The sequence below is a fragment of the Melospiza georgiana genome, chromosome 13 (assembly GCF_028018845.1).
Source record: "Melospiza georgiana isolate bMelGeo1 chromosome 13, bMelGeo1.pri, whole genome shotgun sequence".
NCBI lineage: Eukaryota > Metazoa > Chordata > Aves > Passeriformes > Passerellidae > Melospiza > Melospiza georgiana.
In genome coordinates this window covers 5,521,586-5,534,711 of record NC_080442.1, presented here as the reverse complement: position 1 = coordinate 5,534,711, position 13,126 = coordinate 5,521,586, and the positions used below count along the sequence as shown (strand labels likewise).

Genomic DNA, 13,126 nt, shown 5'->3' with positions numbered 1-13,126 from the left:
CACAGGGAAAATCATCAGGAATATACACTTTAACACAACAAAGCAATGAAAATCTTCCTTACACATATGTATGCCTACTTTTAACTGTTTCTTCATAGAAGCTTTTAATGAGAAAAACAGTAAGTTTATATGCTAAAACCATTTAAAAATCCCTCCAAATGATGTATTTAACACTGTTCTCGTCAGTCAGGCTGATGTGTGTTTTTTGCAGAAAAACAACATGCTTTGTGAAATGTTTTTCTACAAAAAAATTCTAAATCTACATAATTCATTAGGTAATGAAGCATGCAAAACTCCACATGCATGCTGACTATGGACCTTAGAGGCAACTACCATTACCTCTAGTAACACATAACACATGTTCACAGTCTCCAATCTGCATGCTGAAATACTCAAATCCCACCACTCAAAAGCAGACACAAACTCTTCCCTTGGCACTGAAAAATCACAGAATGACTTAGGTTGGAGAACATCCTTATGATTACAGAGTCCAACCATAAATGTAACAACTCAAGAATCGTGTCAGAAGTGAAAAACACAGGCAGTTGCTGTTAATAAAACATAGCACATTTCCACAAAAATGAGAGAGAAGGTAAGAAATACACATTTATGCAAGCTACCTTCCACTGGTAACACCCAGAAGTAACTCCAGTGGAAGCTAAGCCATATCCTTTGCCTCCACTTCCATGAGTTAGAATCTGCCCGTTCTCCACTATGCAGCACTGAGCTTTCTCAGGGTCAAAGGACACTTCCTGGATGGGAAGATTCTCATCTTCATCCTCAGATTCTCCTTGCTTCTACGAGAAATAGAACAAAATATCTGTGGTAAATGTAATTCAGCTGCATTCAGTCACAAGACAAAGTACAAGCACTGTTACCTGGAGCTTTATTTCTTGTTCTTTCTCCTTTATTTGAATTGCATGTTTGGCCTGGGCTATTGGACTCTCCCACATGCAGTCAGACAGAAGTGAGAACAACCGCTCAACAACCTGGGGCATTGGGATACAATTCAGATCATTTTAATGCCAACATGAGGACAACAGCAACATTATACTGTTTTACTTTGCTTTGTAGGTATAAACATCAAAATATTTAGTGTTCTTAGATTAAAAAGTAACTACACTGAGCCTTGCTTGACTTGGATTTTGAAACATTTAGCAGTTTAAGAGATTTTTGAGGAAATGTGAAAGTTTATAACAAAATATAAAGACCTGAGCCATCTGATCATCTTCAACGCCAGATTCACATGCAGGTAGTACAGCTTCTAGTACATGAAGTGCAAGCAGTCTAGTCCTCAAATTGCCAACCAAGGGAACTCCTGGAGATGGAACAACATGTCAATAATCTTAAAATTACTTCACCTTCAGGCCTGCCCCTGGCTCCACGCCCCCAGTGCCCCAGAGTGCAACCCCTGTACACCTACACTGCAGTTGGTTTGAATTGCTCACTAGGAACTCACTATGTAATACATGTTCTAACAGGGCTTAGTTTTTGGAACTGCACTACAGAAATGCAAAGTAACCATGGAGCACATTCTGACATGATCATACCTGAGCAGCACTTCTGGGAAGCAATGTTAAGAAGGACTTCTGTCCACTTTGGAGATGCCATCTTGGACTGAATTGCTTTTGAAGACACAACTCTACGCAGGAAAACAAGAAAGTCTCCCAGGTGCAATTCTGCTGCATGTTGCTTTCGGAGGGCAGCTAGGAAGTTAAAGCAAAAGTTTTCATTTACAGCCTTAATATTCCAACTTGACTGGCAGTCCTGGTTACCAGGAACAACCTGTTCTGCAGGTAAAAGCACAATGATCAGTTATTACAGGGTGGCTGGCTGTTAACCTTAGCTGGCTGGTGCCCACCAAGCTGTGCTCTCAACTCCTGCTCTTCAGCAAGAGAAAATAACATTAAACTTTTGTGGGCCAAGGTAAGGGAGGGAGATCTCTGTGGGAAGACCTCATATTCTAATTCCCGATTAATTATCTTACTAATTCATCAGACATTGCAATATTTTAAAGTGAAGACAGTTAAAAGCACAAACAAAAACATTATATATACACTTAAAACTAAGCTACAATTAAAAATTCTTCAAAAGCAATTTCCACCAAAATTCAAAATGCTCATTAAGGGATTGTAAGCTATGTGAAAATACCAGTATTTCAGAAAATACTGACATCTTTTGTTGTGGATTTCCCCATATGACACAGTAGTGTTACCTTCTTGCCATCCACCTGGACTGCAAAACTGCATAATACAAAGCAAATACAATAGTTTCCTGAATAAAGCTGTATTTATTTATTTAGATAATTAAATTCCTATTACCACATTTATGACAAACACTACGACCACCAACTCATTTTTTAAGGAAAACTATATTCTCTTCCTAATTCCAAGTGCAATGAAGTAATTCTTCTTCTCAGCCTGCTCCTATCCTTGCAGTTTTGTGCACCAATTCTGTGTATATCTCAACTGAGCAAAAAATCCTTTGATGACTTTAATCTAATTTACAGAATTAAAAATGACCCAACAAAAACCAATACACAATATAGAGTGGATGAGCACCTCAGCATTCAGTGCTTTCTTCTATTATGCTTCCTGGTATTTTAGAATTGTTACAGAAATTATGTAAGATAATTACCTCTGAAGTCTCTCTTCTCATTATCCCCATTTGAATCTGCCTTTTTTGATTCCACTTCACCTTCCTCGCCTTCCCCTTCTCCAAAGGAAGCCATCAGCATCACACCAGCTTGTGACAGCAAGTTCTTCAGCTGGCTGCACAATAAATCCAGCAAGGACTGTACCACCTTTGGGCTCAGTTTATCTGCATAGGTTCTGTACACACACAAAAAGAAAATTAGGAGTACTTGAGAGCTGATCTAAGGAACAGTAATTGCAGAAGGCTACTTTTCCCCATCCTCCATTACAGGCTTAAATTCATTTTATTATTTCAACCCTATTTTTAATACAAATGAAAACAGTCCTAATCTTTGGAGTCAAAGGATAAGTTTTCAATACTTTCTAGGGTAAAGAGGAACAACTTTTTTAATAAACATAATTCCACTGCAATTTCTATACACAAGGTGCTGTTTGGGGGATTTTTCTGGTGTAGGATTAATGGGGTTTTTTACATAACAGATTTGACAGGTAGATGCAACGTGTTGTACAAAGACTGAAAGAAAGATGCATATACTGAACATCAAACAATACTCTCACTTCAACTAGAAAACACCTTCTCCACTTGTGTTTTCTTTACTGAGCAAGAATTAATATTTAAGTATTGCTAGGACTTTGCACGCTGTCCCATGGTCTAGCACTACTCCTCAGAAAATTCTTTCATATTCTGGCAAGAAGCACTAAGTCCTGCTCCGAGAAACTCTCACATTACCAGTACTGCTTTTACACAGCAACAGGAAGTCTTATCACATCAACTGAACACACCTCCACACAAAGCTGAAGTAGCAAAGTGGGGGTTACTAGAATACAGTGTTTACAGATCACCAAGTTGTGACTATTCAAGTTCAAACACTCCAAGTGAAAAATATTTGTTAGCCTTACATGTATCTTTCCTATGAATAATGTGACTACTCTTCCCCCCACCCCCTTCACTTATATATTTCTGAGCAACATTTACTGTTCTAATGAAAGCTCACACATTTTTCAAGGGTGCTGATAAGCTCAGCAATGATGTTTCCCAAAAGCAAGGGACACTCACCCTGTGGTGATAGCCAAGATCTGCAGCAGTCTCGTGCTGGCTACTTTCAAAGCGGTGCTGAGTTGAGAAATCCCAGTTTTGGGCAGCAGCTGCAGGGGCTGCCCTAACATGGTGTCTGTGCCACACAGCTGGGACAGCACATTTAACAGCCCCGTGGAAATGGCCAAGGAGACATCAACAGGCTGATAGTGCACGCTGAGAGCAAAGACTGTCACCAACAGAAGACGCTGCTGTGCTTCTAAGATTAAAATAAAGTTGTTTTTAATCAATAAGATGTTTGGAGTAAGAATACTAAGACAGAAGATCAGCAAATTATTTTAAAAATATAATTTAATTAATTAAATTTTCAAAGAAAAGGTGAGTTTTGTCAGATGCTTTGAGGTAGTCTTCCTGATGAACCACTGCATTCTTCTTTAGCTCAGTGTCAAAACTGTCCAAGAAAGAGCAGCACGCAGATCTAGTTTGTGATTAAATGTTCTGAGGCTAAAACTCAAACCAGAACCTTCTCTCTAAGATAAAGGTAACTGGGTGAAATACTTCATTTTGTACTTCTTTCACATTGTTTCTCTAAGTGACACACCAAAACGACCCAGGTAATAATAGCCACTGGGTTCTACCAACCAATGCAGATTTCTCTTTAAGAAAAACAAGTCAGATAGGTATATCAGTGAATTCTGGTCACTAATATCAAAGCCTGCCTTGGAAAACATACAAGCTGTTCTACTGTACATTAGAGAACATCTGGTTTGCAAATCTGCTTTTCACTTACCTATGTGATGCTTATTAGCTTGCAGAGCTCTTTCTAAAGTAGCAGATAATTGCTGGTAAATTTTGTGCACAGCCACCTGGATTTCAATTTGAATACTCCTCTTGGCTGCTCTGATACCATCCTGGGCCAAACAAACAAATAACTATTATAAATACTGAGACATTTTTATCATTGGGTTATTGAAACAGCAGAAACTGCTGAAGTACACACCTGGTAGTGATGCAATCTTACACTCTCTCCTTTGGCCCCTGCATGTCCTACAGTGCCCAGGCCAAAGCAGCCAGCAAGAAACTGGAGTCTAACAGAAGTAAGCAGTGAAGAAGACTGAAATCCTGGTACTTGGCGGCTTCCCATTAATGGCACACAGCCTTTTTCCTCCATTCCTGACAGAAGCACCAAAATCTGATGAAGTGCTTCCAGACGAAGCTAAAAGTAAAGGCAGGCAAAAGACAATATTAACTAAGTAGCCAGTACCCTCAGAAATGGAATGTGGATTATACTGAACTGTAAGCAAAGATAAATAAGGTCACTGTTTTCTCCTTCACAGATTTTTTTTTTAAAAGGGAACACTTTCAGTTTTGCTTTAGTTTGTTTACATAACGTTCCCAGTTCCAATTAAGATATTTAACAGAAAAGAAGGAAAAATTACTTTAATAGATAGAATGTGGACACTGTTTCAAAAAAAAATTCCTAGAATGAGCATAATGCATGAAGAATAAGAAGAGCTGTAAAACTGAAAATTACCTCAGCCCTCAACTGCTGCTGCTCCATTGCAATTACTGATGCTTGTGGACTGGTGGACATACTTTCCTCTGGCTCCTTAAATCCTGGGGAGTTTCCCACATCTCCACTTACAAAACTGACAGCGTTTTCAATCAAAGTATGAACTCCAAGGGATCTTGAGAGGTCAAAATCAGACTCAACAAATGAGTAGGAGGATGTGTATAACCAATCTCTGCTGTGCTTCAGTCGAACCCACGAGTCACTCAGAGATTCCATTTGGCTGTGTATTGCTCCTAAAGACACACACAAGGAAGTCTCATCAACTCCAATTCAGGTAACACATTTCGGCAGTAGGTAAAGACTGAGCTGCTGCTACTGACACAGGTGGAAAATGAATATTCATGTTATTTATACCATGCATTAAGCAACTTAGAGCAAAACACTTGATTTAAATTTACAGCAATTTCCCTAAAGAAAAGGCTGCATTTCTTTTAAATGTTCAGCACTATTGTAACAAGCTGCCATGTGAAAAAAAAAAAAAAAAAAAACCAAAAAGAAGCCACTCAAACTGCTCAGCTTAAAGCTGGAACACTGAATAAAAAATGCTTTGCAGCTAAATGACATAACAGTAAAGAAAAGATTTTCTACCAACATAACTTATGCACACCCTGCTCAGAAGAACTTCCTATCTGTACAGAGAGACAGTGTCTGGAGATCTCTGTGGAAACCTAAACTGTGTTTACATTCACTTTGAAATTTTAGTTTGAATAATTTACATAATGTACAAAAAATGTTTAAATATTTATCTACCTTGTGTACAGTAAGTTATAATTTGGAGAATCACAACCTCCTCACAGTACTCATAGAAATCTATATTACTTCAGTTTTAAACATCTTTCTGCAGGGTATCAGCTTCAAACATTATTAAATATAGCCATTTTCAGAGAAAAGTCACACAAAGTCATAGGAATTCATCTGTCCAAAGCTTGCTTTCAACAGCAAACCTGAGTTCCAATGGTAACAGCCAGATCCAAATTACAGGGCCTCCTTTAAATGCTGCCTCCCTACAGCAGCTGCTCACAGAACAAGCAAAGACAGACACAGCAGTTTTGAACTTGGGCTAGCTTTCCTAGCAACCTACATCACTTTTTTCCTGAAGTAAAGGCAAAATGCTGTTACTCTGCCAATGAGTCAGCACGTGCAGGTCACAGTTTGCACCTTCATGCAATTTAAAAATTCAAAATACTGTGAAATTTTTCTTCTCTTTTGTTAACCAGATTACCTTCACTTAGTTGCCAAAACTTTAATTGTCAGGGCTACAAATTATGAAAACCTCTTCACATCCCATTCTGTTTTCAGTAAATAGTGTTAATGTGCATTTCCATAGTATTCCTTACTAAGCAGACTGATAGGGCCTCGGGAAGAGCCATTACAGTACTTAGGTCATACAGACTCAAGTTTATTTTGGATAATGCAAAGATCATGTTCAAACACTTCTTTTCAAAGTGCATTCTAATTTCCTAATCTCTTCTGCTTTACATAACACAGTAAGACTACATGGTCTACAGCGAGCAACCTATTTTATCACCTTTACTGTGAAAAAAATAAAAGAAATTCTGTTACTCAATTTTACAATTGATACCTGGCAATAATATTAAAAAAAAATCACCTTTACTCTAATTTTAACATCAATTGTTAGAATAGTTGCTTTAAAGCTTTTCTTTAAAATCTAAGTTACATGGGGAAGTGGCTGGTGAGAAACAGAAGTAAGACAGAACAGAACAAACAGGTGCTAAAATACTCGGTTTCATGTAGGAAGCAGTTCCCTGGCAAGTGCATGGTGAACAGAGCCCAGGTGAGGGGATAAATGAAGCCTCAGATTACTCACAGAAGCACAGCTAAACCATTTCCTAGTCCACAAAATATTGCCTACAGAGCAACAGCTCTTTTCAGAAGCCCCACAGCAGGAGAGCTCAAAGCACCCCACAGTGACTTCAGCTTCTTCCCCTCCACCTGCCCACACTGCACTATGCCACAGCACAGAATCAAAGCATTTGTCAAGAAACAAAAGCCAATTCCAGTGGCTTAAATCATAAGCTAAAGGAAATCTTTAACAGGTTTACAGAACATCAGAAGAAAATTTAGTTTTGATAGGCAACAAACCTTATAAGAAGCCCAACCACATATTAATAAAACCCTAAACTATTTCATATTTGAAGAAACTATGACATCTCAGCTAACTGTTTTAGTACAAAATGCAAGAATGTTTAAATATAAAACCAATGTAAAAATATTTCTAATTTGGAGAAAAGTGCAATGATTATGAGTTACAGATTAAATGTAGAACAATAGAAGTTATAATTGAAAGGAGAGGGTTTAAACAAAAATATCAGACATCAAAGGAGAATACTCCAGAACTAAATATGTTTAACCATTAGGGCACAGAGTAAATTCTTCTCTCTTGAACATACTACATATCAGCAGAATAATCAAATATGTGACTACACTGGAGCTCAGCTTGATACTGTGTAACATCAATCACACAGAATCGATTGCAGTCCAGCGCTTCCAGAAGGCTGCACAATCACATGAACAGAGCTGCACAGATGAATAAACCTGAAGCTTACAGTAAAACAACAACTTTACTTGTCCTTATAAGCCAGCTTGTAATAATGAGCTTTCTAAATGAATGTGGCACAGCTGCAATGCACACTTTATAGAACAAAGGAAGCTATGTAGGGAAGCTATAGAGACAAAAAATAAACATGCCATCAGTTACTTGCTTGAAGCTCTTCTTTTTTCTGGGGCTCAACTGGCCAAAAAGGAGTAAATACACTACACCACACAAGAAGCAGAAGACAAAAGCACACATTTGAAACAGAAGGTAACACACTCATAAAATCTCTGTCTCATATTATCCTGACTTAAACCATCAGTCTCATCTCAATTAATACAATATACCAAGCAGCAAGGCATGTGGAAAAAATATTTACTCTTGTTTGGCATGAATACAGCCTAGATACCAATCTTTCTAAATTCTTCACTTTTAAGGAAAAAAGACATAATCCCCTGTAGCACAGCTATATGCACTCATGTGTATGTATGGCTTGTAGGTTCAAGTCCCTTCCTTAAGCATTATTTGTCAATTTTCAAAGGCAGAATTATTATTACAGGTACACTAAAATATTTCAATTCCATTTAGATTTCAGTTAAGTTGCTGCTTTTTTTGGAGTACCCCAGCTGTGTTAGTAAGGCACAGCAGTACACACAAGTACACTGAAATTCACTAAGTTGTACATGATAAAAAGCCAAGAGTGGAGGACTCTGATGTGCAGCTGTTTGTGACTGCCCTGCTGGCTGTGCTTTCCTTACTGCTGTGCACATAACATGGTGTACAGCACCCCACAGGCACTGTACACAACATGTATAACATTTGGAGGCACACTCTCTGGATCTGCAAAACTGAAAAAAATTAATCTAAGCAACAGAAAAAACAAAGGGCTCAGATACAAGGGGAAAAGAGCAATGTGCTGCTCATTACCCCTTACTGCAAAATTACTCAAAAAGACTTTTTCTGTATGTATGGAAGGAAAAGTTTACTAATAAAGAAACAACTGAATAATAGCAGGGAACAAGATACTCAAAGGATCCTCAGGCTGAAGCAGGAATAGCCAGTTCTCTTTCTGAATAGACAGAATAATTTAAGAAGGTAATTAGAATAAGGATTGGACTGAGTAGCTATGATGTTAATGAAGTTAAAAGAGAATGCTTTTCCTTCCATACTCATCGAAAAGACCATAGGAACTCATAGTACTTTATTGGTCACAGCACACCACAAGAATAAAGATAAAACTGAAGGGGAGTCACCAAACATCCACAGCTGCCACTGCACTGTGCTGGCCACACGACAAGGGGTGTGCAATCCAAAAAAGCTGCAAGTTACACCCTCACCAAACACTGGGACATGCTTCAGTTCTAGGAGATAATTAGGATTAACAGAACAGATGTGTCACAAGAGACAAAAGAGCATAAAAAGCACTGAGCTGAACAGCCCATCCATTTATCACACAAGTATTTGTAGATCTTTTCCTGACCTTGACAGAAGTACGAGGAATGTTTTCCTATAGATGCATTCTCTGACTCTGGCATTGCTTATCAACCAAAACTGGCATATGTATCACCAGCACAAGCAGACAAGCTTGCATTACTGTGTGCTAACTCCCAAGGAAGTCTTCCAGTACCAAAAGAGCAGCATCTGTACATGTTGTGACAGTGTTCAGTTTGCAAATGAGCTATCTGAGCATCTTTTTAGGTTCTGGACAGATTCACTGTATTTACCCATTTCTTCTCAGTGTTCAGACCTGGTAGAGAATCTTCTTGCTGTAATAAAAGTTTTGATGAAGTCTACTCTTGCATCATTCCTCACTTCCTGAGGCTTGTGACAAAAGTAACACTGGCCTAAGCAACAGTCCAGGAACCATAATACATGAGACATATTGTACCTGAGACCTAATCCAAGATTATTTCCTAGGCTACTCTTAGGACACAGAGGATGGCAAGTACAGAGTTCTGTGTCAGAGCAATGGCAAAGCTAAAAATGCCAACTTCAAAGAATGTCCTGCAGATCAGGAGTTGACAGAGGCCTTCTGACAGATCTTCTAACCCTGAGAATGCCATGATACAACTGCTGTAACAGTAAAAGCAGCTCTAGTGCATTTCTTTATTTGCTCAACTGATTCAACTGATTATGCATGGACAAGGCATCACTTTCCACATTAAATACTGAAATCTAGTGAGTGTTGCCATTGATAACATCCTTTGCAATTCCAAAAGACTTTCAAAGGCACGAAACCTCTGATATTCTGCTCAACAATTAAGCCTTTTAAACCAGAATTCTTACCTTACCCAACAGTATTGAGGCTTCTGTTACTGAGGAATATCATAACTCAACCTAATTCCTGTTTGCATAATCCCATGCTTTTTACAGATACAGCAGACCTGAGTCATGATTCTCAGGCAGATTCTGCATCATCCAGATGGCAGTGGGACTTTTTAGTCCCTCCACCACCTTCTATCAGGGAGCTCACTGACATTCCCCAGTATGAAGCAGTAACAAAGAGCACCAGGAAACGTGGCTGCTTGGTTCTGTAGATGTGCTGGTGTTCAAAGGATGCAAAGTAAAGCAGTGTCTTCTGAATAACAAGCTCTCCAGGTTCAAGCACATTCTATAGTAAAAGCTCATTGTTAGCACAAGAATGGAACATTCCACATAAGCTTCTCTCACAATTTTTTATTCCTGAAGTCACATGAGTGAAAACAGAATGCAGATTTCTGACTCATTTAACAGAAAACCTCACTTGTTTTAAAAGAGCATTACAATTGCAGAAACCAGAATGAAGAGTAATAACCAAGGAAATACTATAACCAAGCCACAAAGCAACAGAAATTCACACAACACAGAGTGGGTAACAATTATTTTAAATGCTATTTTTAAATGCTCAGTTTTAACACCTGCTATGTAACCATAAACTGTATGCAATTGCAAACATAGTTTAACTTAAGGCACTCCTAACATTTATCAGGTTAGTATTCACTAGGTAAACAAGAGAACTTACCCCTCTTCCTATGAGATGCTGCCAAATCCAAATCAACATTCCGTCTTCCACTCTAAATTAAAAGAATAATAAAAGCCTCATTTCCTCAGGTGATCATATGTGGTGCATAATATTAGAGTATTTACATTTCATCCCTCACCATAAAAGTGAGACAGCTGACAGAGCTATAATTTTTTAAAATTATTTTTACCCTTTTTTTTAACAATAATGAATTAAGGTACCAAAACACAGCTAAACAAATGTTTCAGATGTACTTCCCATCCAAACATTCTACTGACAACCCCTAAATACATCATACTGGTTTACTTACCAGTGAATAACCTTCCTCATCTGATTCTGGCTGAGACAAATCAGATTCACTTCTTGACTTCATCAGTCTGTAGCTCGAGTTTGCATGGATTGAGCGACTTTCTGCTGTAAGACTTTCACTCCTGCTTCAGGTGCAGGCACATTCGTGTGCACACACACAGAGAAAAAAAATGCTGACATTACACAAAGGTAAGATAGCCAAATTTAGCAGCTGCCACAGTTTTATCTGGGAGGAGACTATCACAGAACATCACAAGACCACATTAAAGAGGAAAAGAGTGGTCTGATGACTTCAGTTGTATTTTAAAAGGGTATTAGTAATTCTGTTACTTCTTAACAGCCTTATTGGTCAAGTGAACAAATGTCAACCTCAAATGAGTGATTGCTATAGAGCCTTCATAAGTATTACACAGAGTAACAGAAACACTCTGAGAGGACAAGAAACAGAGACAGAGTAAGTTGGGTGAAAAAGCACTGAACTTATTAAAAACCCACCCAAAAAATGCATCCTAAAGTTGATATGCTGGAGATGAAAGCCACTTTCACAATGACAGAGGCAGCCACCCGTGCTTTAGGGACTAGATTTCCAAAAAGAGGCAAAAAGAATAAAAGGGTACTGAATATATATAATTTTCCTCCTCAATATCTTAATATCTTTCCCACCAATATCTTAATTGAAAGTATCAAAAAAGGAGACCTAACAGCAAGTCTTATCCTTGCCTATGATAGGAATATCTGTAAAAATCAATCATGAACAACACAGTTGTCATAATAGGCTTTGAATCTTTTGTTTTAAACATACACAGTTGTTTTTTTTTAACACTACTATCTAGGACATTGGTATGGTTCAAAAAACCACAAATATGGTAATTTTTCAAAGTACCTCATGCTGTCTGTACACTTGATAATCTGAACTACTTACCACTAAGCTCAACTTTGAAACTTAAATAGGGTACACACAGAATAAAACTCTTCAGGCTTAGTTAGCATGGCCAAGAAAAACTGAGAAAAATCACTCTTGGACAGAAGCATAACACTGCTCTCAGCAGTAATTTTCTTCTAAATAAAACTGCAATAATGCTCAGAGGAAAACTGGGGTTGTATAATCAATTCTAAAAGGAGTAGAGAAGAGTTAACCATGGTGTAAGAGTCAGCACAGCCCACCTGGTCATGAGCCCGATGCCCTCTGGAGCAGCAGAGGGAGGCTGCTGGAGCTGCCCGTCCTCCCTTCGCTTCTGCAGCTCCTCGATGGCAGGGCTCACGCCCAGGATCAGCAAGGCACATCTGTGGATCACAGAGTTGCAGGCAGCAGTGTACACATCCTGCCCTTCTGTCAGATCAGTGCTGATCCTTCGTTCCTGCTGGGATTGAGCAGGTGGATCATCAGCTCTAGTCCCCGTGCCCGTGCTCATCCTATCTCGATCCCGGCTGCGAGCTACTTCACGGGCTGACAGGAAACATTGAAATATTTCTGTAATATGCAACACAAAAACAAAGTCTTAACTTCTAAACAAAGCCACAGAGAATAAAATATTCATCTACATCTTGGGCCAAGAACTGCCCCACTATAAAGAACAACTAATATTTTTCTAACAGTAAAAGAATACAATGCTAATACAGTGCCATTAAAGAAGTCATGCAAACAAGTTAAATGAAGCATTTATACAAGGTTAACTTTAAAATGAAGGACAATGTACTTTGACAGAACACCAAAACTTTCAGTATCTTACTGCAACCCAACTCATGTTTCAATAGCATCAAAGAGAAAGAGATTATTTCACGTCTGCCTTTTAGCAGATGCATATAAAATAATGCTTCTGTAAATCTGTATTGTAGACATCAGAATATCTCCAATTTGACACTGGAACAGTTTCAGGCTTTTATTAGCCTGAATTGCAGTGAACTCACTTAGTATTCACATTCCTTTGTATCTAAAAACTTACCTGCACTATAAAAAACACTACCATCATTGTATAAAAACAAACCTCTCAAAATGTTT

General features: G+C 38.4%; 1 protein-coding gene across 6 annotated transcripts in view; it reads right to left on the bottom strand.

The window, feature by feature from the left end:
* The window catches only part of HERC1 (HECT and RLD domain containing E3 ubiquitin protein ligase family member 1), an 80,777-nt gene that overhangs the window by 34,897 nt on the left and 32,754 nt on the right, over nt 1-13,126 (bottom strand). For 5 of the 6 annotated variants that reach the window (XM_058033056.1, XM_058033062.1, XM_058033058.1 and 2 more), the window contains exons 23-34: nt 12,292-12,598; nt 11,129-11,249; nt 10,819-10,870; nt 5,225-5,496; nt 4,691-4,906; nt 4,481-4,601; nt 3,712-3,949; nt 2,638-2,831; nt 1,551-1,706; nt 1,212-1,318; nt 879-989; nt 621-797 (exon numbers count right to left, since the gene is read on the bottom strand). In XM_058033056.1, coding sequence (XP_057889039.1) covers nt 621-797; nt 879-989; nt 1,212-1,318; nt 1,551-1,706; nt 2,638-2,831; nt 3,712-3,949; nt 4,481-4,601; nt 4,691-4,906; nt 5,225-5,496; nt 10,819-10,870; nt 11,129-11,249; nt 12,292-12,598 — 2,072 coding nt within the window. The remainder of the gene's footprint in view (nt 1-620; nt 798-878; nt 990-1,211; nt 1,319-1,550; nt 1,707-2,637; nt 2,832-3,711; nt 3,950-4,480; nt 4,602-4,690; nt 4,907-5,224; nt 5,497-10,818; nt 10,871-11,128; nt 11,250-12,291; nt 12,599-13,126) is intronic. The other variant, XM_058033057.1, reaches the window with a different exon arrangement.